Genomic DNA, 19,259 nt, shown 5'->3' on the forward strand with positions numbered 1-19,259 from the left:
TATTTGAAAACGACGACAATACCAAACCCTAAGTGTTAAACCCCCATAACCTGAAAGAGACCCCTGGTTCTTCGCTGCCGTCTCTCCGCCGTCGCCAGTGTCACCACCGGTACTTTACACTTCTTGGAGAAGATGGAGAAAAGCGTGAATTTTCTGTTCGGTGGAACGAACTTCAACAGGAAGAAGTTTGCTCCAGATTTCGCCAAGTTTAAGGTTTGTTCTACCTCTTGTTGTTAGCCTTGGTGTGAATCATCAGCTCTTTCTTATTGTTCTGAAATCGACATTGCTGTGTTTTAGAATCGCAAGGAGGAGGATGATGATGCTCACAACAAGAAACTGAGCTTCTTTGAGGAGGAAGAAGAGGAGCCTGAGCAAGAGAAGGCAGTTTCCTCCTCCTCTAAGAAGAGAAAACGAAAATCTGCTAATTCCGGTAAACATTCTGAAAATTTTTAACGACTGGTTTGTTTGTTTGTGCTAACATTGGTCTGATCCAACTTTTTTTTATCATGTCGGAAAAACAGAGCCAGTTGAAGGATTCGATGTGTTCAAGAGCTCAAAGAAGTCACGTTCCAACAAAGGGAAAGAAGTTGAACAAGAGACAAAGGACGAGACTTTAGAAAATCCCAAGAAGGAGCTTTACCGGCAAATAGAGGTATTTGTTTTTAATGTTTTGTCTCTGTTTCATTAGTGTAACATTGGTTTATCTCATAATGGCAGCGAGATGCTTTGTCGAGGAAACAGTACAACATTCATGTTTCTGGTAACAACATTCCAGCCCCACTTAAAAGCTTCACAGAGTTGTCATCCAGGTGCGTGTGGAATCTTATTTTTATTTTTAACAATAGTTTTGATTTATTGTGCTTATAGATAGGAATTAGTACTTTTGAAAGCCAAGTTAAAACTGTTAACTCTTTTGTCCATTGACATGCTTTTAGCTATGTTGTGTGTTGATTATCTTGTTACAGGTATGGTTGTAAGAAATACATATTACGCAATTTGGCTGGACTTGGATTTAGAGAGCCTACTCCAATCCAGAGGCAGGCTATTCCAGTTCTCCTATCGGTATGATGATCTTTATTCATTACGGCAGAGACACTTAGGTTGATGGGGAAACAAAAGAGATAGATGTATCTGTTCCAGTTTTGAGTTTTGCTTTTTGCTTAATGTCAGGGTCGTGAATGTTTTGCCTGTGCTCCAACTGGGTCAGGAAAGACCTTTGCTTTTATTTGCCCCATGCTTATAAAACTCAAGGTATGAAACTACTCTCTCTACTCTGTAACCCTCTCGATTTCGCAGTTTCTGATTCTTGAATCATGCTCTCTTTTTTCTTGTTGTTGTTGTTTCAGCGCCATTCAACTGATGGTATAAGAGCAGTCATCCTCTCTCCTGCACGAGAGCTAGCTGCTCAAACAGCTAGAGAAGGGAAAAAACTTATCAAAGGAAGCAAGTTCAACATCAGATTAATGACTAAACCCCTCGCCAAAACTGCTGATTTCTCGAAGCTGCAGTGTGATGTTCTCATATCAACACCCATGCGGCTTAAACGAGCCATCAAGGCTAAAAAAATCGACTTAAGCAAGTACGTCGATAGCATATATATGTAGAATTTTAACATTTTATATGTGTTTTGCCTATTTACCTCTTAATCTCTGTTGAATACAGGGTGGAGTATCTTGTCCTTGATGAATCCGACAAGCTGTTTGAGCAGAGCATGTTGAAGCAAATAGACGGCGTGGTCAAGGCTTGTTCAAACCCTTCGATCATACGGTCACTGTTCAGTGCTACTCTACCCGATTCTGTTGAGGAGCTTGCGCGTTCCATAATGCACGATGCTGTTCGTGTGATCATTGGCCGAAAGTGAGTATATATAATAATACTTCACAACATTTTCTTGCAGCAAAAGGATCTTACGTTTTGAACATTCTTGCAGGAACACAGCATCTAAAACCGTCAAGCAGAAGCTTGTTTTCGCTGGAACTGAAGAAGGGAAGCTTCTCGCTCTTCGCCAAAGCTTTGCACAGGTAATAAGCTCACTTATTTGAACAGTGTTATCAAATGTTTCCTTTGTGTAACTCCTTTTGTCTACGTGGCTGTAGAGTCTGAATCCACCGGTACTGATCTTTGTGCAAAGCAAAGAACGAGCAAAGGAACTCTACGATGAACTGAAGTGTGATAACATCAGAGTCGGTGTCATCCATTCCGATCTCCCTGCAGGAGAGGTAATCATCATCATCATCTCTCTCTCCACATATATAGATTGTATGAGATGATTGGAACGAGATAACTAAACTAAACCACTGGATGCTGCATGCAGCGAGAGAACGCTGTTGATAGCTTCAGAGCAGGGGAGACGTGGGTTCTGATTGCCACTGATGTGATCGCTAGAGGTATGGATTTCAAAGGGATCAACTGCGTGATAAACTACGACTTCCCGGACTCTGCTTCTGCATACATCCATAGGATTGGTATGTTTGTACATTTTTCTCCACACTTGTGTGCTTTTGATTCTCTTCTTGTGATGATGCATTTTTGTGAAAGTAAGCGCTCTCTTTTTGAAACGTTTGTTATAGGTCGATCAGGGAGAGCGGGAAGGAGCGGTGAAGCGATAACGTTCTACACGGAAGAAGATATGCCTTTCCTTAGGAACATAGCCAACACCATGACATCGTCGGGATGTGAGGTTCCGTCGTGGATCATGACTTTGAAGAAGAAGAAGTGGAAGAAGCATAGGCCAAAACGTGATGCTATATCCACTCGACCCAAAGAGAGTAAAATCGAACAAGAAGAGTAAACGTCAATATTACCTTGGTTGCTACATTGACAATCACTTTAAAAATAGTCAGTTTTGTATTTTTATAATTTTAAGTTTCAAAATTTCTGATAAAATGTATGAATTCTAAGTTTTTTTATAATTTTGATATGTATGGGATTTTGGATTCATCTTCTCTGTTCTATATAATTTTGATTATACATATCAAACAAGCTAATATCATTTGTCCGAGGGAGAGTGGTCTGGTCTCTCTATGTAACAAGACATGTGCATTAGGTAAATGTCTATTCTCAAAATAAATATCATTCTGGAATTTAGCAAGATATAAATGCATGTTATTAACCAAACATGTAAGATATTATAGCTCAGTGGATTTTATAAAAATATATATCGAAGCATATACCAGAACGACCACACGGCTGGTATGTATCACGTATGAAATAGAAAATTGATATTATTTTAACTAACGATCATGGCGTAGATAGACGCTGCTAAATTATTAAGAAAGGCTTTTGAGTTTATTGGCGATTCCGCGTTGTAATAGATTCGGAACTACATAAAAAGATACAATCACGTTCTCATACATGTCTGTTTTTTGTTAAAAACTTAACAAAATTGTAGTAGGCATATAACTTTTTAGCAGGTGAAGGATTTAAATCATTGATACAATAATATTATGACAGAGCAACAATCAGATCAATAATTATCATTACCACTATTCAAATTCAATGTCTCGATTTGGAGTAAAAGTTGTCAAACTGAGTTCCTTCTTTTAATTTGTTTTGTTTACGTTCATATAATAAAAAGTCGTTAGAAGTAGATATATAAAAAAAAAGAGCGGCAAGCTGTTAGTGGGGTCTCACACAAATAATACTCTACCTGCTTGAAGTCGAGAGAGTGATGACAACGTGAGGAGGATCTCTTTTCAATTTAGCAAAGATCAAAAAGGTCGACCGATTCAAATTCTTATTTAGCATTTCTATCTCCAAAGAAAGTCGCACATACATAACCATTAAAGAGTGTTTTTTTAGAAAGGTTTTTTAAGTTGAACTTGGAGATCATCTGATCAGAAAAGAGAAGAAGAGATGGTCAAGAAAGCGAAATGGCTGAAGAACGTTAAGAAGGCTCTTAGCCAAGATTTAAAGGTACCACTGAGTTTAGATGTCATGTAACAGATTCATATTCTTGTGCCTTTTATCAATTTTTTTTATTTTTTTAAATATGTTTTTGATTACAGAAACTGAAACATAAATCGGTTGAGTATCAGAATAGTGAGATCTCTTATCCTGTATTAGTAGCTTCATCCAGAAGTTCTCCTCCTCAGTTTGAGGTCAGAGTTGATAAGGTCAAACATAAGAAGAATCTCTTCCCTCCTCCTCCTCCTCCTCCTCTAGAAGAAGAAGAAGAAGATGTTCTTGTAGATTCACCTCCATCTTCTCCTGAGTTTGTTCCTCCAGCAGCTAAACCTTGTAGGTTTGCAGGAAAGTCAAAGGAAGAAGCAGCTGCCCTCTTAATCCAGTCTACATTCAGGGGTCATTTGGTATGTTTTATTCATACTCTTGGTTTTGGCTTTGGTTAAAACTTGTGTGCTTAGTTAATATGCTGTTTCATTGTTCATTTTGTTTTAAAAAATGGATAAAATCAAGATGTGTTGGTTGATTTTTTTCTTCAATTGAGGAAAGGGTATGAGATTATCTTTTACAAATTTCTACAATGCTAGGCAAGAAGAGAGACACAGGGGATGAGAAGGTTGGCTAGACTTAAGTTATTGATGGAAGGATCGGTTGTACAACGGCAAGCTGCGCATACACTTAAATGTATGCAGACTCTGACACGTGTACAGTCACAGATCCGGTCTAGGAGAATCAGGATGTCAGAAGAGAATCAAGCTCGACATAAGCAACTTCTTCAGAAACATGCCAAAGAGCTAGGAACCTCGAAGGTCTCACTCTTGTGTAACTTTTTTTTTTTTGTTATATTCCTAATATCCTAATATTTGTTCTTTCTTTCAGCAGAGTGGAGGTAATTGGAACGACAGCAATCAGTCCAAGGAGAAAATCGAAGCAGGTTTGTTGAGTAAGTACGAGGCGACAATGAGAAGAGAAAGGGCATTAGCTTATGCATTCACACATCAGGTACTTTCATGCAACTACTCTTAGGGGTTTAGAGGTCTCTCTCACTCTCTGCCTTATACTCATATATTTGTACTCATTTATTTGTAGCAAAACTTGAAGAGCAACATGAGATCTGGAAACACAATGTTCATGGATCCTAGCAACCCGACTTGGGGTTGGAGCTGGTTAGAAAGGTGGATGGCTGACAAGCCATGGGAGAGCTCAGAGAAAGAACAAAACAAGAACGAAAAGTCGTCGGTTAAGACCTCGACCAACCGTAACTCACATGGAGTAGAAACAACAAAAATTTCAAACCGTAAAAAACTCAATAGCTCGACTCAATCCAATATCCCATCATCATCATCATCATCATCATCGACCACAAGAAACCCGAGAAAGAGCAAGCCAAACCAACCGCCCATAAAATCAAAGACCACTGATGAAATCACCAAGAGCTCGGAGAAGAACCGTAGGCACAACGTTGCAAGTTCATCGGTTAGTGATGACGAGGGCTTAGCTAGCTCAACGGCTAGACGTCGCAACATGGTTCCCACAAAACCAACACGAGGCAAGCTCAAGGGTCAGAGCTCATCATCAGGCGTTGTCGCTGCTGTTATCACCACCACGGCAACTACAGAGGAAACTAGTTGTGTTTTACGTGAGAAAGCACCGATAAAGAAACGGACTTCTGTTGCACCCAAACCTAAACGATCCTCAGCCCCGCCCAAGGTTGAAAGCAGCGTTCTAAAGACGGTGAGAACGCCGTGTGACTAAGCAACTTAATTTTTACTATTATTCACCGTTACACATATATATTTTTGGGCTGAGATTTGTTTAAACAGTGCAAGTGACAATGTTGGTTTACAATAATGTGCCATGATGATTTATTTTGTGAACTGTATACGTAAGTCTCTGTCACTCATAACCTTTCCTAATGTACTCCAAGGTTTTACATTATGGAATACTTTTGATGTTAGTTCTGAGCCAAGTTCATAGATAATAATACTACTTCATTTCCAAGAGTTTAATAAGCCACTTCAGCAATGCTGGAAATGTAGCCAGACCATATGGATACCAATTTAATTTTGCTTATTCAGAATCAAACCATACAAAAGAAATTTGAAAACTGAATCCAAACCGGTTATAGATCGTCAAACCCATAAAACATCAAATATTTTAGGAAAATAAAAAAGGATTCCAGCTAATATATGTTCGTGAAGAAATCGAAGTTAAACCGGATTATTTATGAAAACCGAACAAACACTTTAACAAGTTGGTTTGGTTCGGTTATCTGAAAAAACCTACTTAAAAGAGTTAGAAGGTTCCGACTTGCGTTTCGACAAAGTCCAGGTAACTCAAAGAAGTGGCCGAAACCCTAATCGATCGAGATCATCCAACGTTGTTTAAGAGTTGTGTTACTAATCTCATCAGATCAAACTCTTGAATCTCTCCCCGAAAATGGTAATAAATTGACATGCGTCTCTTCTTATTTTCTTGGTTTCTTCAGCTCTTTATTGATTTTTTTTACTGATTGGTTCTGTAAAAATCATTTTGATGAAACTGAGAGCATCCATCTTTTATCTTTTTGATTCGATTAAGAGTGTCGAAAAAGAATCTCCTTTTTGTTCTTTCCTACAGTGATAAGTTCAGTTCTTGTTGCTTGCTCTGTTGTGTGAGTCACCACTAAACAGTTTCTTCTTCTCAAATTTTTGTAATTGCGTTTCTCCAGGTTGCACCGATACTTGCAGGCGTTGCGGTTGCTGCAGCTGCTTATGCTGGTAAATACGGAATCGAGGCGTGGCAAGCGTTCAAGGCAAGACCACCAAGGCCTAAGTTCCGCAAGTTCTACGAAGGTGGTTTCCAAGCTGCTATGACTCGGAGAGAAGCTGCTCTTATTCTCGGTGTTAGGTTTGTTTCTTATGTGTCTTTACCCTCAGTCATAAACTCTGGTAACTAAAAGAACTAACTTACTTTGAGATTCATTGGTAAACGATCATCAATAGACATTATTAGCTATGTCCTCTTACTCAAAGGTTTACTGTTCTGTTTTCCATATGATTTTTTGGTTCATTTTATAATTGTGGCTTGATACATTTTTTTTTTTACATGTGGTGGTGTGAACAGGGAGAGTGTAGCGGCGGAGAAGGTGAAGGAAGCTCACAGGAGAGTGATGGTGGCTAACCATCCAGATGCAGGAGGAAGCCATTACCTTGCGTCTAAGATCAACGAAGCTAAAGACATGATGCTTGGCAAATCCAAGAGCTCTGGCTCTCCGTTTTGAAACTTTTTTTTTTTGGTGAGATTGAGTTATTGGTCTATCAGGAAGAAGGGTGATCAGACGTTGATGTATGTTTCTTAGGTAGATTAGAATGTAGGAACCAAATTGGAAGTCACTCTAGTTCGATTATCTAATTATGTTTTCTTTTTTTTTGGGACAGAAGTTATCCTTTCAGATTGAATAAGTGTTAGCAAGTTAGAGTGTTATTCATCATTAAATTCAATAGAATCTGATCTGAACATAATTTTATAGTATTGAATAATGAAGATATAAGTTATATGAAATAAAAATCTCAAATTAATCATTTCCAATATGGCACGAATAGTTAAAATAATTTATTTAATTTATTTTATAAATAATAGGCAATTTTTATATTTCGAGTTGGAAATGAAAGCGAACATTCGAATAACCTTAAATGCTAAATGTTTTCTATGATTTTAGGTGGTTTTGCTTATTTATCATGTTCTCCATAACATATTATTTACATATGTTTAATATTATATTTAGTTTAGTAATATTAAATTGATTATATTTTAATATATAGTCACATAATATATAATCACCCAGAATTTTATATTTCATTATTATCTAAAAAGATTATATATGATGTTATCCAAAACTTCATGGTTCCGGGTGGTATATGTTACCTCGCCGGCTCTTGGCTCTGTTTAGGGTATGCAAATCCGATGTGTAAAATGTTGTTGGATCTAATATTAATCTACCAGATGATAAAAAAAAAAAAGATGTTATCCAAAACTATTTTACATCATATTATATAAATCCATATTTACTAGGTTGCTGTAAAGTTAAAATCCATATAATATCAAGGGGAAGAATAAATAATATCATAAGAGTTGAAACCCAAAGTCTACAAGGAATGAAGCCTTGATAACACTTACAAAGGCGTCACATTCTCTACAAAGTTCAGATAGGTGGTAACTTGAAAATTATGATGCCCAAACTCTCCAAATCCCTCAATATCGAGTCTTGTACAAGTCTCCCTCTCCATATTGTAAAAGAAAAGGTGGAAATTAGGGATTAGTTGACCAAACGGCATAAACACAATATCACCTGCACTAGTGATTCCAACAATGTAATAGTTGTCCCCGATCTTCTCATTGTATAAATGAGACAACACACACATACTTCCGGACCATTTATGTTTTTCAGCATCTTCTAGAACCCACAACACAAGTTTTTGCCCGTAGCTGTTGGAGAACTTATATGCACCTAACTTACCTTTGTAGTTGAATAAAGAGACATTATGCATATCACGATCTAGCTCAATAAAACTAAACTTTTCAAACCTAAAGTCAAAGCAAACTATCACACGAGATTTTGATTCTTTAAAGTAAGCTCCGTAATACAAAACACCATTGATGCATACTTGACCATATTGACCAGCATGTCCGCGTTTGCATTCAATAGTGGATCTTCGTTTTCTATTCCCAAATGTCACAACATGGTTGTGTCTTCCATTAATGGCCAGAAACAACACTTTAAACTGTTTGTTGATCGGATCGTAACCAACGTAGGTCTTTCTAGTATGTGTGGCTTTCACTTTGGCTAAGTCTGTGAACTCTCCCGTGACGGGGTTACAAGCAAACCTTCTTCTTTCTATTCCCGGTCCATGTAGACAGACTAATCCACTGGATAAGTCGTCACGGGTTTTCGTTGTAAAATGTTTGGGAAAATCTTTGTAACGTGTAGCTACAAGGGAATAGTTGTCACCATGATCTAGTTCTAGATTTTGAGGTTGAGGTGAAGAGTAGATGAATAGCTTGTCTTCTACGTTGAAGGTGAATAAAAGCCGTGGACGAGTTAAAGACCTAGTGAGGAATAACTCTGTGAAGTCATGACGGCAAAGTATAGATCCCCAGAACTTAGATACACAACGAAACCTAGCTATAGATTCTGCTGGGACTCTAGAGAATATATCGATGAGGAGATCAGCGGGGATTGGATCTGAGTATGCTCTTACTGAATTTGAAGGTTTCTTTATCAATAGATCCTTTGAGAACTGCTCCTCCACATTTTTCATGGCGGTTGATTCAAGCCCTAGCTAGAGTCACCTTAATTCAGAGGTTACACGACTTCGGCGGCTTACGTTATTTAACCTAACTTAAACTAAAATTACTAGTATATTAGGTGTTTTGTCCCCTGCATGCTTAATAATTTTATAAAAATTAAAGATAAATATCTTATCAATTCAAAAACCATTATAAGAAATTATTTTCATGCTTTAGAAATATTTAATAATTAACTAAAAATATATTTTTTGATTGGTGGTATTTTTGAAAAATAGTACTTAACTTATGATATTTCTAACCATTTATCTGAATGTAACATGAATGAATTTCATTAATTTTACAGTCATTATTATCTAAAAATATTCTATATTTATTATTATTGGTGTTATCCAAAATATTTTACACCATAATAATTTAAAAATAAATATAAATACATATATATAATTTTATGTATATATGGATGTTTTGAAATTTATTTTACGTGATAAAACACCTAGTTGTAAATAGTTTTAAGTAAAAAAAATTTGTTACAAAACATAAGTAGTATTCATAATTTTAGGTAATTTTTATTTTTATTGGGTATACTATGACCAATGAAATAATATATATTTATCTATGATTGGTTTAATACACTTAATTTATATATCAAATGCTACTTTTGGAAAAAATAATAATTTTCTTAATATTTATGTATTCACCTAAAACAACCCTACTTAGAAAAACAGAGGGTGTATTAGCTTTCCTGATCCAAACATAAATTTTCTAGATTCTGATTGGTGGAATTGTATCAACCGTTTCACTTAGGCTCAGTTCAACAGAGAACTAAACAAAGAAAAAGAATCGAAATTGCTGCTTCAAAAAGAAATCCACTTGGCACTCTTTGTAGTGCTACATAGTGATCATAAAATGAAGTATTGGTTCTTTATAACCTATATATCAAATGTGAAAGTTTCAACCAAGAAAAGAAAAAGCAAGAAAGCATCCTCTTGGTGTTATTTACACAGTTCTTTATGATGGAAGTAAGTTCCAGAAACAACGTGTTTTTTTTTCTTTTCTATAGTTCTATAACTCTGTTTACTTAACCTTAAGTAGTACTAATGTTGGATGAACCGGTCTCCGGTTGATCCGGTTTATAGGTTTCTGTTCTTTGCTCTGTTAACTCTATCAGACCTTGAGGTTCTCCAAATAGAGCAGAGAATATCTTCTTGTGACACTCATCACAGAAAAAGAAGTAAGAGAAGTGTCCTTCGTTTGGTAGTCTATGCACCGTTGCTTCTGGTATGACCCGGCTAATGTAATCCGTCACCGAAGGTGGTGCAACCCGGTCCTCCATACCCTATGTGACCACAAGCAAAAAAATGTAAAACTCATAACTCGGAAAAAGGATCCTTAAGATGGAGGCTTTTAGAGACAAACCTGCCATACGTGTATGGGTTTCCCAAACCCAACAAGCTCACATTCCGCTTCGCTGTACATCGACATAAGCCAAGAAAGTACCCCGTTGGTTCTACACTTCTTCTGCAACCGGAAGTCAGGAAGACTAAACCCCCAGTTTGACACGTGTAACACGGCTTCTTCCACGAATGGCTTTGCGGTTCCTTGGCGTGTAGACTCTTCCACGTTCCTTTGGTAATGTTCTTCAAAGACTGGTTCTCTCATCACATGTTTGTCCTGAAGGTAGAACTGTGTTTAGTTTGTGGAAGAGACCCTTTGATATATATATATATATATATATAAAGACTTTTACCTTCTCTCCTAATGAGATTGACATCCAGTGATCCAGAGGCTGAAGATAACCGGAGAGGAAGGACCTGCGGTAGAAGAAAGGAAGAAGACTCGGCCACCTACGAGCCAAAAAGTACATTAACTTCCTCTTTCTTAGCCACTGCTCCCACGTTTTCGCCGTCTCTTCCTTACTCATGCTCGCCTCATACGGATTGATCATAGGAGATATCATGGCAACTCCTGTTAAGATTCATAAATACACAATAATTGAGTGATCAATAGTCTCTGATGCATTCAAAATCTTATTTTTTTAAAAAATAAATGTTACCAGCTATTCTGTCAGGAAAGTATCTCATCGCAGACCAAACATGCATACTACCACTGGAATATCCGAGTAACCAGAACTTCTCAGTAATCCCAAGAGCAGAAGCTAGATCAATCATATCCGAAGCTGATGAGCTAAGGTTCCTACCACGATGAGGATCACTCTCTCCAAACCCTGGAAGATCATATGATACTAGACGGACACCATAGTCCTTGAGCAACGAGTCTTTCACTCCAGGTATACCTTTCATTAGAGGCCCCAAAAAAAAAAAATCAGATTAGTAAAAGAAGTAGAAAGTGAATAAATAAAAAGAAGTTTTTATTTATTTATTTACATTACCTGCGAGACGAGAGGACATAAAAGAATGAGGAACGATCAAAGAGTATCTAGCTCTGTCGGATGAAACACCAAGCTCCTGATAAGCTAAATATCTACCGTCAGGTAGTTCCACGCGTCTTGCACCGGGAGGATGGACACGGAGTTTCTTTAACACGGTGACTGGTGTTTCATTGTCGGAACCAAAACTCAATGCTGCATTTTCAACAGTTGGATAATGTCAGAGAAAGCATACAAAGCCTCTTGCACTAACAGACACAACACAACAACCTCAGAAACTTCTAAAAGATTCGCAACCAAAGACAGCTTTAAAAGTGATAACAATACCTGCGAGAGCAATGAGAAAGACGAAGAAGATGACAGGCCAGGCGTGAGCGGGATCACGATCCTCAGGCAAGTACTCGTTGAGGAAGCTCAGCTTAGCAGCTGGTTTACGGAGCTTACGCACCACGACCGAGTCTTCGCTGACCAGAGTCTGCTGCGCGACGTCCTTGCATCCCACGGCGAGATCCATAAGCATCTCTCCCCATGACTTCAGAAAGCCTTTGACCTGGTCCTTCAGACTCTCGGCTGGTTCGGATCCGGATCCGGATCCATCCACCACCGACCCGAAAGGTGTGCTGTTTGACCTGGAATCTTGACCGATGGGAGATCCGTCGTCATATTGGACTCCTCCGTCCATGAGACTTGCTAACTCTTCCTGCCACGTAGGCACTCCTCTCCGCATCTCATCCATCAAAGAAAACAACAATCAACACACAAAGAGCGCGAGGAGAGGAGAGAACATGGCGAGAGTGAGCTGCAACTGACACCTTTTCTTACAAGCGTGAACTTCAAGCTCACTTTCTCTATCTATATTTAAATATATATAATAATTTTACTTTTTTTAATTAAAATAATGTTGTAACCGAAAGTTAACCAAGTTCTCCGCCATTGACGAGCTTCTTCATCTCTTTCATCTTTGTTTTTTGTTTTGTTCTTTTTAATTGGGTTGTAATAAACTAATATTGACCGTTAGATCAAACATCGCCTTTAATGAAAAATGGACAGACGTGCATGTCGTGTTTTCGACGGAGAGGTACCGGCTGAACCGGTGCGTGTCGTGCGCTTTCTCTTGCTTCGCTTTGTGTGCCTTTTACCTGCTACACCCGGTTGCTACACCCGGTGTTTTGTTCAGAAGTTTGGCGTTTGGCTGACGTGGCGGATAGTGGTAGAGTGGTGGGGGTAGTCGGTCGGTGCACGTGACTCGGACAGGAATGTTTCTTCTCTCTCTCTCGTATATTGGGCTTAATGGGCCAACATTTTATTGGGCTGTAATAATGAAATAACTTATAGGAGACCGGTTAATACCAAACCGGGTTTGAATACAATTGATTGACAAGCCTATATATAATTTATCTCTTAGCTTTAGGGTTTCTCTCTAACGAACTCAAAGGTCGAGCCTTTTCGCAGTTGCAGCAGCATCTCTGTTCCGTCTATCTCGCCGTCGTCAACATGGGGTACTTGTTTCATCTCTTAGATCCTTTAATCCTCAATCTCATCTAGTGATTATGTTAGTTGTGTTGTCGGGTTTAAGGATTGTTGTTTCATTGTCTTCTGATTCGTCATCTAGTATTTGGACTGTTACTGTTAGATTTTGAGATTTTTGATTATTACATCGTTGGCACCTCTATGTTCTCAACGCTTAATGGAAATGGTGATCTGCTATACTCTTCTCTTGTGGTTTCAAAGCTGAAATTTTTATGACTTAGTTTCATCGTAACTAAGTCAGCCTTTGATTCTTAATCTGTTGTCGGCTTGTCTCTTTTAATATCATCAGTAAGACACGTGGTATGGGAGCTGGGCGCAAGCTGAAGAGGCTTAGGATTAACCAGAGGTGGGCGGACAAGCAGTACAAGAAGAGTCACCAAGGCAATGAGTGGAAGAAGCCTTTTGCTGGATCTTCTCACGCTAAGGGTATCGTCCTTGAGAAAATGTAAAGACTTTTGTGCTTTCTCTCAAAAGTTTTACTTCTCTTTGGCCATAAAGTTCATTTTGTTGTTGTTTAACATTGATCTTGATAAGTTGTTTGTTAATCGTGCAGAGGTATTGAGGCCAAGCAGCCTAACTCTGCCATTCGTAAATGTGCTAGAGTTCAGTTGATCAAGAACGGCAAAAAGATTGCTGCTTTCGTCCCTAATGATGGTTGCTTGAACTACATTGAAGAAAATGTAAGTTATTAGATGAAAACTGTGACTTATTAGTGACCAGTTATTTCTTTTGTTTTATTACTATGCTGACAATCTCTTACTCGTTGGTTGGATTGTCTGCAGGACGAAGTGTTGATTGCTGGGTTCGGGCGTAAAGGTCATGCCGTCGGAGATATTCCCGGAGTCAGGTTCAAGGTGGTGAAGGTCTCTGGTGTCTCACTCTTGGCCCTCTTCAAGGAAAAGAAGGAGAAGCCTAGGTCTTAGAGACTCCTACTGCTTCTAATGGATTTTGATATTTGAAACACTCCTCTGTTCTACTTAAAGATAATCTGTTTGGATCCAGTTGACTCTTTTTGAGTATTCTCTCCTCCTCCACTAGAGCTTCCTCATTTTCTCTTTTATTTTACCACTCTCAATATGTCTCACATAATCCTATTGAAACCTTGTTTTGAAATGTTAATCTTCTAAGTTTTCACAGATCGTATATAACTGTAATATTCTCAGTTGTTTCTACATGTTGCTTGAATTTATAACCAAGGTCTTCTTCTGATTAGTAAGTTATTTCATAGCCACGATACATTCCAGTGCGATACATGGTCCTTTATTCATCTTTTGCTTTTATGTGATTACAATAATATACACATTATTGCTAGAGTACACACTCAGAAAGTCACATATTGTGTTAACCATCTCTCAAGGCTCCTAAACCTCAAGAATAAGAGGAGCGCAAGCAATCCGATGCTTTTTGGATATGAACTTTAAACATACCCTCTGGGTTGAGGAAATGGAGGAAGTCTCCATAGTATGTATACGCTTGTATTTGATTAAAAGCATAATTATAAACTTCCATTAGAACAATGATACAAAGTTTTTTATTAATGAAAATGTATATGCCTTAACAGGTTTCAAAAGTTGTGGTGACATTCTAAAGAGCAAATGTATACAACATGTTCGCCCATGGAAAGCTTAAGAACCGAAGGGAGTTTGCATCGAGAGTTGCACACAAAACAAAGTTGTCTACAACTAGAGTTGTTGGACACCACTTGTCCATTGGAGCTTGTCGCGGAGCCTTCCTTGATAAAAGAGCACGTAAAATCGTAGCCAAGATGAACAAACGAACCTGGCATGATGTATGAGAAGTCTCCAAAAACGCATGAAATATGCAAAACCACTCCACAGTCGTTGCATGTGTAGAAACCTCTCTTTGGATACACTTTTGTTTCACATGACTCGCACCAATATGTTTCATCCGCGTTCATGTCACCATATGACAAGAAGAGAGGATGATCATCGTATCTGCTTTTCATTACCTTTTCAGGTAAAAGAGCACACTTGCCGTCCAACATATAGCCTTCACACTCATCACAAATAAAGAAACAGTTTATTATCCCCTTCCCGCATCTACTACACCATTTGCCAGAACTAGAGTAGTATAAAGGATGTGGATGGCTTTCGTGCTCAATCGAATCTGATATCGAAGCACATCGTACATCTATTTTCACAGAACTCCCAGATTCATACCTGAAACCTGTGGAGTCCTGACGACAAAACCAACACATAAATTTGAAGTGAGGATCTGTGTGAAGCGTGAATGGCAGGTTGTTGCACACGTGACGTTTGTTCCGTGGAAGGTTAGCACATTTTTCGTGGAGAACAAAATCGCATTGCTGTTGCTTGCAAATGTAGAACGGTTCTGCGCCGATCTGGAAGACGCATGCCTTGCATAGTGTGCTTTCAGGTAGAATCATCATCCCATCCTTGTTGAACTGTAAGTGATGATGATCATGGCTGAAATGTCTTATGGTGTTAGCATCAATCACCTCGTAAGGCGGAATCTCCTCTTCTTCAGGGGTACCTTCCCGTTCGACCATGTCCCATACATCTTTTCTCGTTGCACATCTTGCATGAACAGCAAAAGTAGGACATTTCGAGCAAGTATAACCCCCATAGAATCCATCAACCTTTTGACGACAAACTTTGCATTTCCAGTTATGTCCATGTCCAAGACGAGGGGTGTAAGAGATGCGGTGATCATGGCGGTTGATGTTTATGACGAGAGGTAAATCGATACAGTCGCGGTGGATCATGAAATTGCATTGAAGACAGAAATAAGGGCTTCGGTCACCCGGAGTCCCACAAGCATTGCAAGTAAAGTTCAAGAGTCTTGGAACAAGATGAAGCTCATGTTCATGTGTCTTGGCGCATTCGAGAGCAACCGGTGGTGGGTTTCCCATACATTCTCCGCATATGCTGAAATTACAAACATCGCAGTGATGAACTTGGTGATACCGTTCATCGAACTCCTCCTTGCAAAGAAGACACTCTTTGTCGGCGTAATGAGGGACTTCACCTTCAAGTGGCTTGAGTGGGTGTTGGGGATGGGAAATGTGGTATGTTTCACGACAATACACATGGATGACAAACTCTTTGCAGTCTTGACATCCAAAATGCAGGAGTTTCAGGTCTACGCTCTCCGCGCACACTTTGCAGATTCCCCCTTCAATCTCAACGTCGTCAGGAGGATCATCACAGACGAGTTTGAGTTGATGCTGGTGTCCGTAGGAATTTCCAGGAAGAACAAGTGGAATTGATCTCCTAGCGCACTCCAAACACAACTTGAAATCACATATCGTGCAGCGATAACCGACTTGGAAACTATCTCCACATGAGAAACATGTGTGTGTTTTGGAATGTTTTAAGGGAAGGGTGGGGATGATGAGTTCGAGAAGAGGGTGGTCGGGATGGAAAGAGTGGTTGATCTCTTTTAAGGGACTGGCACAATCTTTATGGAACACAGCTTCTTCGCACCCCAGCTCGTTGCAACGGTACCCTCCGTATACGTACGCTCTACGATTTAAATGGTCATTCGTTGGGCTGCTGCACACATCCGGGCTGCTGCATAACTCGCACAGAGTATAGGCAAATCGACTGAAAGGTATCAGAGGATGCTCGTGAAGTTGTGGCAATTCTACTCTTTCCATGCTTAGCTGCTTACCTCCTGAATCCATTGCGCTCCTCTTTTGAGCTAGTTTGAAACTTGTTTCTTTCTTTTTTTTCTTTTCTCAGAACGTTCAAGTGGTTTTATGCTTTTACAGTCTGTGACCAAAAGAAAAAGAACCATATACCATTGGCCGAGTGTGTCGAGGAATATAATTAGGTGCATCATAACTTTCACGTGAGAGTGTCGGTGAGTGAGTAAAAGAAAAAAAAAAGAGGGCTTGTGTTGATTTTGATATGGGCCTTTGTTTTCTGAATATATTAAGTGGGCTTCCTTGGGTCCAAATTAATGTGTGCTTGGACAGGAAGCTTTTGGTGGCCTCAAGTGATTTAAATGTAAGCGGTCCTGACATTGGAACTCTGTCCCGCCGTGATAATTGCAATGATCTTGGGAAGTTTCTAGTTTGATCTCGTCTGCTCAGTCATTGATATTTTTTTTTCGTTGAAGAAGAAGGAAAGTCTTGATCTCTCATACAGTCTTTTATGTTGACAAGTCAATGATCAGTGATGGATTGTCTTACACTAAATGAAAATAGATATTTGTGGTAGGTAAGAGAGTGTCTTTGCTTCAATTTTTTCGTGAAGATAATTCGAATTCTTGTAGCCGTATCATTCATTATTATTTTGTATCATAGCTCAATGCATACTAGTGCAATACACAGAGTCCTTTTATTTTAATTGTTGTTTTACTTTTATATGATACAAGATTTACGAGATGAGAAATGGTCACATAAGACACCACCAGCTTCCACATACTCCATGTCAGAAAACCTGTCAAGCACACATGAACATACCAAAAAATATTTAAAGCCATTGTGGTCGGGATTTCGACAACAAAAAACATGTGTTTGTAAGTAAAAAAGTTAATGAGGAAACAATCAAAGAGCAGGAGGTTATACTAGGACAATAAGATGTGGTAACTTACCCGAGTTCTGACAACTTGAGATGAGATTTAGCATAGTCTTCGAAGAAGGCATCCTCATCCTAAATAGTTAAAATATATGATCAATGATTAGGCCAAACTGCAATATAAATTATGAATAATGAGTTTGTATAACTTACTGCAGCATATCTCTCAACGAGAGGACGAAAGAGAGGATCCTCGAGGAGAGCCTTGTCGGTTGGAAGTTGAAGAAGTCCTTCTTTCTCTCCGCTTAGTATCTCTCTGTTGTTTTAACAACCATCAAAGAGCTTCTGATTAAGCAATCCAGAGAGCATGAAGAAAAAAAATCCAAGGAGAGAAACTTATAATCTTACTTGAAATAAGAGTTGTCGAAAATGAGAGTATTTTGTGTCCATGGCCCCTCGAATCCGGAGCGTTCCTTGTGGCACCGACCCTTAAAATGTAAATACAATGGTAAAGTGCCAAAACAGAAAAGAGGACATTGGTCTTTGTTTTCTATGATCCAACAGAGATACATACCAAGGTGTGTCCACCAGACAATGCGACGATCTCTTTGTCATTTAGTCCCATCCGACCAAATACCTCTCTCAGATGATCCACGCCTGAATTTACCGTGAAAATTAGAAAGTGAATGTGTCTATCTATGATATGTTGCAACCATTCAGACTTCATCATTATTATATTCCTTGCAACTACTTTACCTTTGGTGGCCTCAGGTAGACGACCATCAGGAGCTGGCACAGCTTTGTCCCGAAATAAAAAGTTTGCATCGGTTAATCACATGAACAAAGCTTAGAAGAATTCATAAGAGAGAGGGGATTTCACTTTGATGGTGTATTTGACAAACATCTGAACGTTTTATCAGAGAGAAAAGGATATGTGAGGCAAAGATGTTGAATATGGACTTACCACTCTACCAGGATGAAATCGAATCTCGGGTCCTCCGGTGATCTCAACAGCAACAACTCCAGCTAGCTACAGTCACCAAGAAACATATATTAATCAAGCTGTCCATAAACTCCTAATTACCACAACTTGATGGATCCATTGCTCGCTATTACAGCTTAAAAGAATAAACACAGTAAATACTTGAAAGTTACCTGGTAAAAATCAGCGTAGGACAAGATGGGGAACAACTCTTTGATAGGCTCAAGAAGCCTAACAGCAATATCAAGACCCTTGTTAGCATCATGAGCTAGCTCTTGTGGAATCCTTATCGTCCCAAACGGTCCTCCCGTCTTCGTCTTCACGTCAAATGTCCCCGCCGAATGCCATCTACACATTTCACCCAACAGCAACAAATAGAAGCTCACATGAATAATGAATTCATCATTCTTGAGAAAAGGACAAAAGGGGATGTGTTGGAACGTGAGAGAAGGGAACTTACGCAAGACGGAGAACGATGGGAGCGCAATGCTTCTCGGCGATAAGACCACGAAGCTTTCTCTTGCATCTCTGCACAGCTTTCTTGTACTCTTCCGTCACTTCTGGGTAACTCTTCTTCACCATCTTCTCTCTCCGCAAACCAATAAAGACTTGTATGTATTAAACTAGAACAAACTGTGATCGTTACATTAGGTTTGCAATTCAA

The 19,259-nt window shown here is 38.9% G+C and overlaps 8 protein-coding genes across 8 annotated transcripts; 4 read left to right on the forward strand and 4 right to left on the reverse strand.

Moving 5' to 3' along the window:
• Positions 1-23: 23 nt before the first annotated feature.
• LOC130496101 (DEAD-box ATP-dependent RNA helicase 57) lies at positions 24-2,940 on the forward strand. Its single transcript, XM_056987885.1, has 12 exons — positions 24-213; positions 298-430; positions 522-652; positions 718-809; positions 966-1,062; positions 1,171-1,251; positions 1,347-1,579; positions 1,663-1,857; positions 1,931-2,021; positions 2,097-2,219; positions 2,315-2,465; positions 2,571-2,940. The coding sequence occupies exons 1-12, from the start codon at positions 133-135 to the stop codon at positions 2,789-2,791; spliced, it is 1,629 nt and encodes a 542-aa protein (XP_056843865.1). The 5' UTR covers positions 24-132; the 3' UTR covers positions 2,792-2,940.
• Positions 2,941-3,762: 822 nt separating this feature from the next.
• LOC130496257 (protein IQ-DOMAIN 1-like) lies at positions 3,763-5,658 on the forward strand. Its single transcript, XM_056988189.1, has 5 exons — positions 3,763-3,915; positions 4,008-4,310; positions 4,491-4,742; positions 4,783-4,905; positions 4,993-5,658. The coding sequence occupies exons 1-5, from the start codon at positions 3,856-3,858 to the stop codon at positions 5,656-5,658; spliced, it is 1,404 nt and encodes a 467-aa protein (XP_056844169.1). The 5' UTR covers positions 3,763-3,855.
• A 564-nt stretch (positions 5,659-6,222) lies between these two features.
• LOC108809364 (mitochondrial import inner membrane translocase subunit TIM14-2) lies at positions 6,223-7,372 on the forward strand. Its single transcript, XM_018581509.2, has 3 exons — positions 6,223-6,345; positions 6,614-6,792; positions 7,009-7,372. The coding sequence occupies exons 1-3, from the start codon at positions 6,343-6,345 to the stop codon at positions 7,163-7,165; spliced, it is 339 nt and encodes a 112-aa protein (XP_018437011.1). The 5' UTR covers positions 6,223-6,342; the 3' UTR covers positions 7,166-7,372.
• A 685-nt stretch (positions 7,373-8,057) lies between these two features.
• Positions 8,058-9,282, reverse strand: LOC108807548 (putative F-box protein At1g53360). The gene has a single exon (XM_018579828.2). The coding sequence runs from the start codon at positions 9,201-9,203 to the stop codon at positions 8,058-8,060; it is 1,146 nt and encodes a 381-aa protein (XP_018435330.1). The 5' UTR covers positions 9,204-9,282.
• Positions 9,283-10,094: 812 nt separating this feature from the next.
• Positions 10,095-12,508, reverse strand: LOC130495643 (uncharacterized). Its single transcript, XM_056987070.1, has 6 exons — positions 11,906-12,508; positions 11,582-11,773; positions 11,246-11,485; positions 10,940-11,157; positions 10,609-10,863; positions 10,095-10,528 (listed from the first exon to the last, which is right to left on the reverse strand). Exons 1-6 carry the CDS (start codon positions 12,312-12,314, stop codon positions 10,277-10,279), a joined length of 1,566 nt encoding a protein of 521 aa, XP_056843050.1. The 5' UTR covers positions 12,315-12,508; the 3' UTR covers positions 10,095-10,276.
• A 454-nt stretch (positions 12,509-12,962) lies between these two features.
• Positions 12,963-14,244, forward strand: LOC108806848 (40S ribosomal protein S23-2). Its single transcript, XM_018579049.2, has 4 exons — positions 12,963-13,077; positions 13,398-13,553; positions 13,662-13,788; positions 13,891-14,244. Exons 1-4 carry the CDS (start codon positions 13,073-13,075, stop codon positions 14,029-14,031), a joined length of 429 nt encoding a protein of 142 aa, XP_018434551.1. The 5' UTR covers positions 12,963-13,072; the 3' UTR covers positions 14,032-14,244.
• Positions 14,245-14,616: 372 nt separating this feature from the next.
• LOC108805816 (uncharacterized) lies at positions 14,617-16,865 on the reverse strand. Its single transcript, XM_018577768.2, has one exon. The coding sequence runs from the start codon at positions 16,773-16,775 to the stop codon at positions 14,673-14,675; it is 2,103 nt and encodes a 700-aa protein (XP_018433270.1). The 5' UTR covers positions 16,776-16,865; the 3' UTR covers positions 14,617-14,672.
• Positions 16,866-17,685: 820 nt separating this feature from the next.
• LOC108837581 (L-ascorbate peroxidase 2, cytosolic) lies at positions 17,686-19,192 on the reverse strand. The gene is made up of 8 exons (XM_018610618.2): positions 19,056-19,192; positions 18,769-18,943; positions 18,579-18,643; positions 18,370-18,419; positions 18,188-18,270; positions 18,022-18,101; positions 17,827-17,929; positions 17,686-17,748 (listed from the first exon to the last, which is right to left on the reverse strand). Exons 1-8 carry the CDS (start codon positions 19,175-19,177, stop codon positions 17,686-17,688), a joined length of 741 nt encoding a protein of 246 aa, XP_018466120.1. The 5' UTR covers positions 19,178-19,192.
• Between the last annotated feature and the right edge of the window lie 67 nt (positions 19,193-19,259).

Source organism: Raphanus sativus, chromosome 6 (assembly GCF_000801105.2).
Source record: "Raphanus sativus cultivar WK10039 chromosome 6, ASM80110v3, whole genome shotgun sequence".
NCBI classification, from domain to species: domain Eukaryota; kingdom Viridiplantae; phylum Streptophyta; class Magnoliopsida; order Brassicales; family Brassicaceae; genus Raphanus; species Raphanus sativus.

Coding starts and splice junctions, on each gene's coding strand:
- LOC108806848 (XM_018579049.2), top strand. Junction 13,554..13,661: donor GGTATCGTCCTTGAGAAAAT/GTAAAGACTTTT, acceptor TTAATCGTGCAG/AGGTATTGAGGCCAAGCAGC. Junction 13,789..13,890: donor TGAACTACATTGAAGAAAAT/GTAAGTTATTAG, acceptor GATTGTCTGCAG/GACGAAGTGTTGATTGCTGG.
- LOC108805816 (XM_018577768.2), bottom strand. CDS start 16,775: ATGGATTCAGGAGGTAAGCAGCTAAGCATGGAAAGAGTAGAATTGCCA.
- LOC108837581 (XM_018610618.2), bottom strand. CDS start 19,177: ATGGTGAAGAAGAGTTACCCAGAAGTGACGGAAGAGTACAAGAAAGCT. Junction 18,944..19,055: donor CCCATCGTTCTCCGTCTTGC/GTAAGTTCCCTT, acceptor TGAAATGTGTAG/ATGGCATTCGGCGGGGACAT. Junction 18,420..18,578: donor CGATTTCATCCTGGTAGAGT/GGTAAGTCCATA, acceptor CTTTTTATTTCG/GGACAAAGCTGTGCCAGCTC.
- LOC130495643 (XM_056987070.1), bottom strand. CDS start 12,314: ATGGATGAGATGCGGAGAGGAGTGCCTACGTGGCAGGAAGAGTTAGCA. Junction 11,774..11,905: donor CTTTCTCATTGCTCTCGCAG/GTATTGTTATCA, acceptor TTGAAAATGCAG/CATTGAGTTTTGGTTCCGAC. Junction 11,158..11,245: donor CTTTCCTGACAGAATAGCTG/GTAACATTTATT, acceptor GAATCTTAACAG/GAGTTGCCATGATATCTCCT.
- LOC130496101 (XM_056987885.1), top strand. CDS start 133: ATGGAGAAAAGCGTGAATTTTCTGTTCGGTGGAACGAACTTCAACAGG. Junction 431..521: donor ACGAAAATCTGCTAATTCCG/GTAAACATTCTG, acceptor TCGGAAAAACAG/AGCCAGTTGAAGGATTCGAT. Junction 2,220..2,314: donor CCGATCTCCCTGCAGGAGAG/GTAATCATCATC, acceptor TGCTGCATGCAG/CGAGAGAACGCTGTTGATAG.
- LOC108807548 (XM_018579828.2), bottom strand. CDS start 9,203: ATGAAAAATGTGGAGGAGCAGTTCTCAAAGGATCTATTGATAAAGAAA.
- LOC130496257 (XM_056988189.1), top strand. CDS start 3,856: ATGGTCAAGAAAGCGAAATGGCTGAAGAACGTTAAGAAGGCTCTTAGC. Junction 4,311..4,490: donor CTACATTCAGGGGTCATTTG/GTATGTTTTATT, acceptor CTACAATGCTAG/GCAAGAAGAGAGACACAGGG. Junction 4,906..4,992: donor CTTATGCATTCACACATCAG/GTACTTTCATGC, acceptor ATTTATTTGTAG/CAAAACTTGAAGAGCAACAT.
- LOC108809364 (XM_018581509.2), top strand. Junction 6,793..7,008: donor GCTCTTATTCTCGGTGTTAG/GTTTGTTTCTTA, acceptor TGGTGTGAACAG/GGAGAGTGTAGCGGCGGAGA.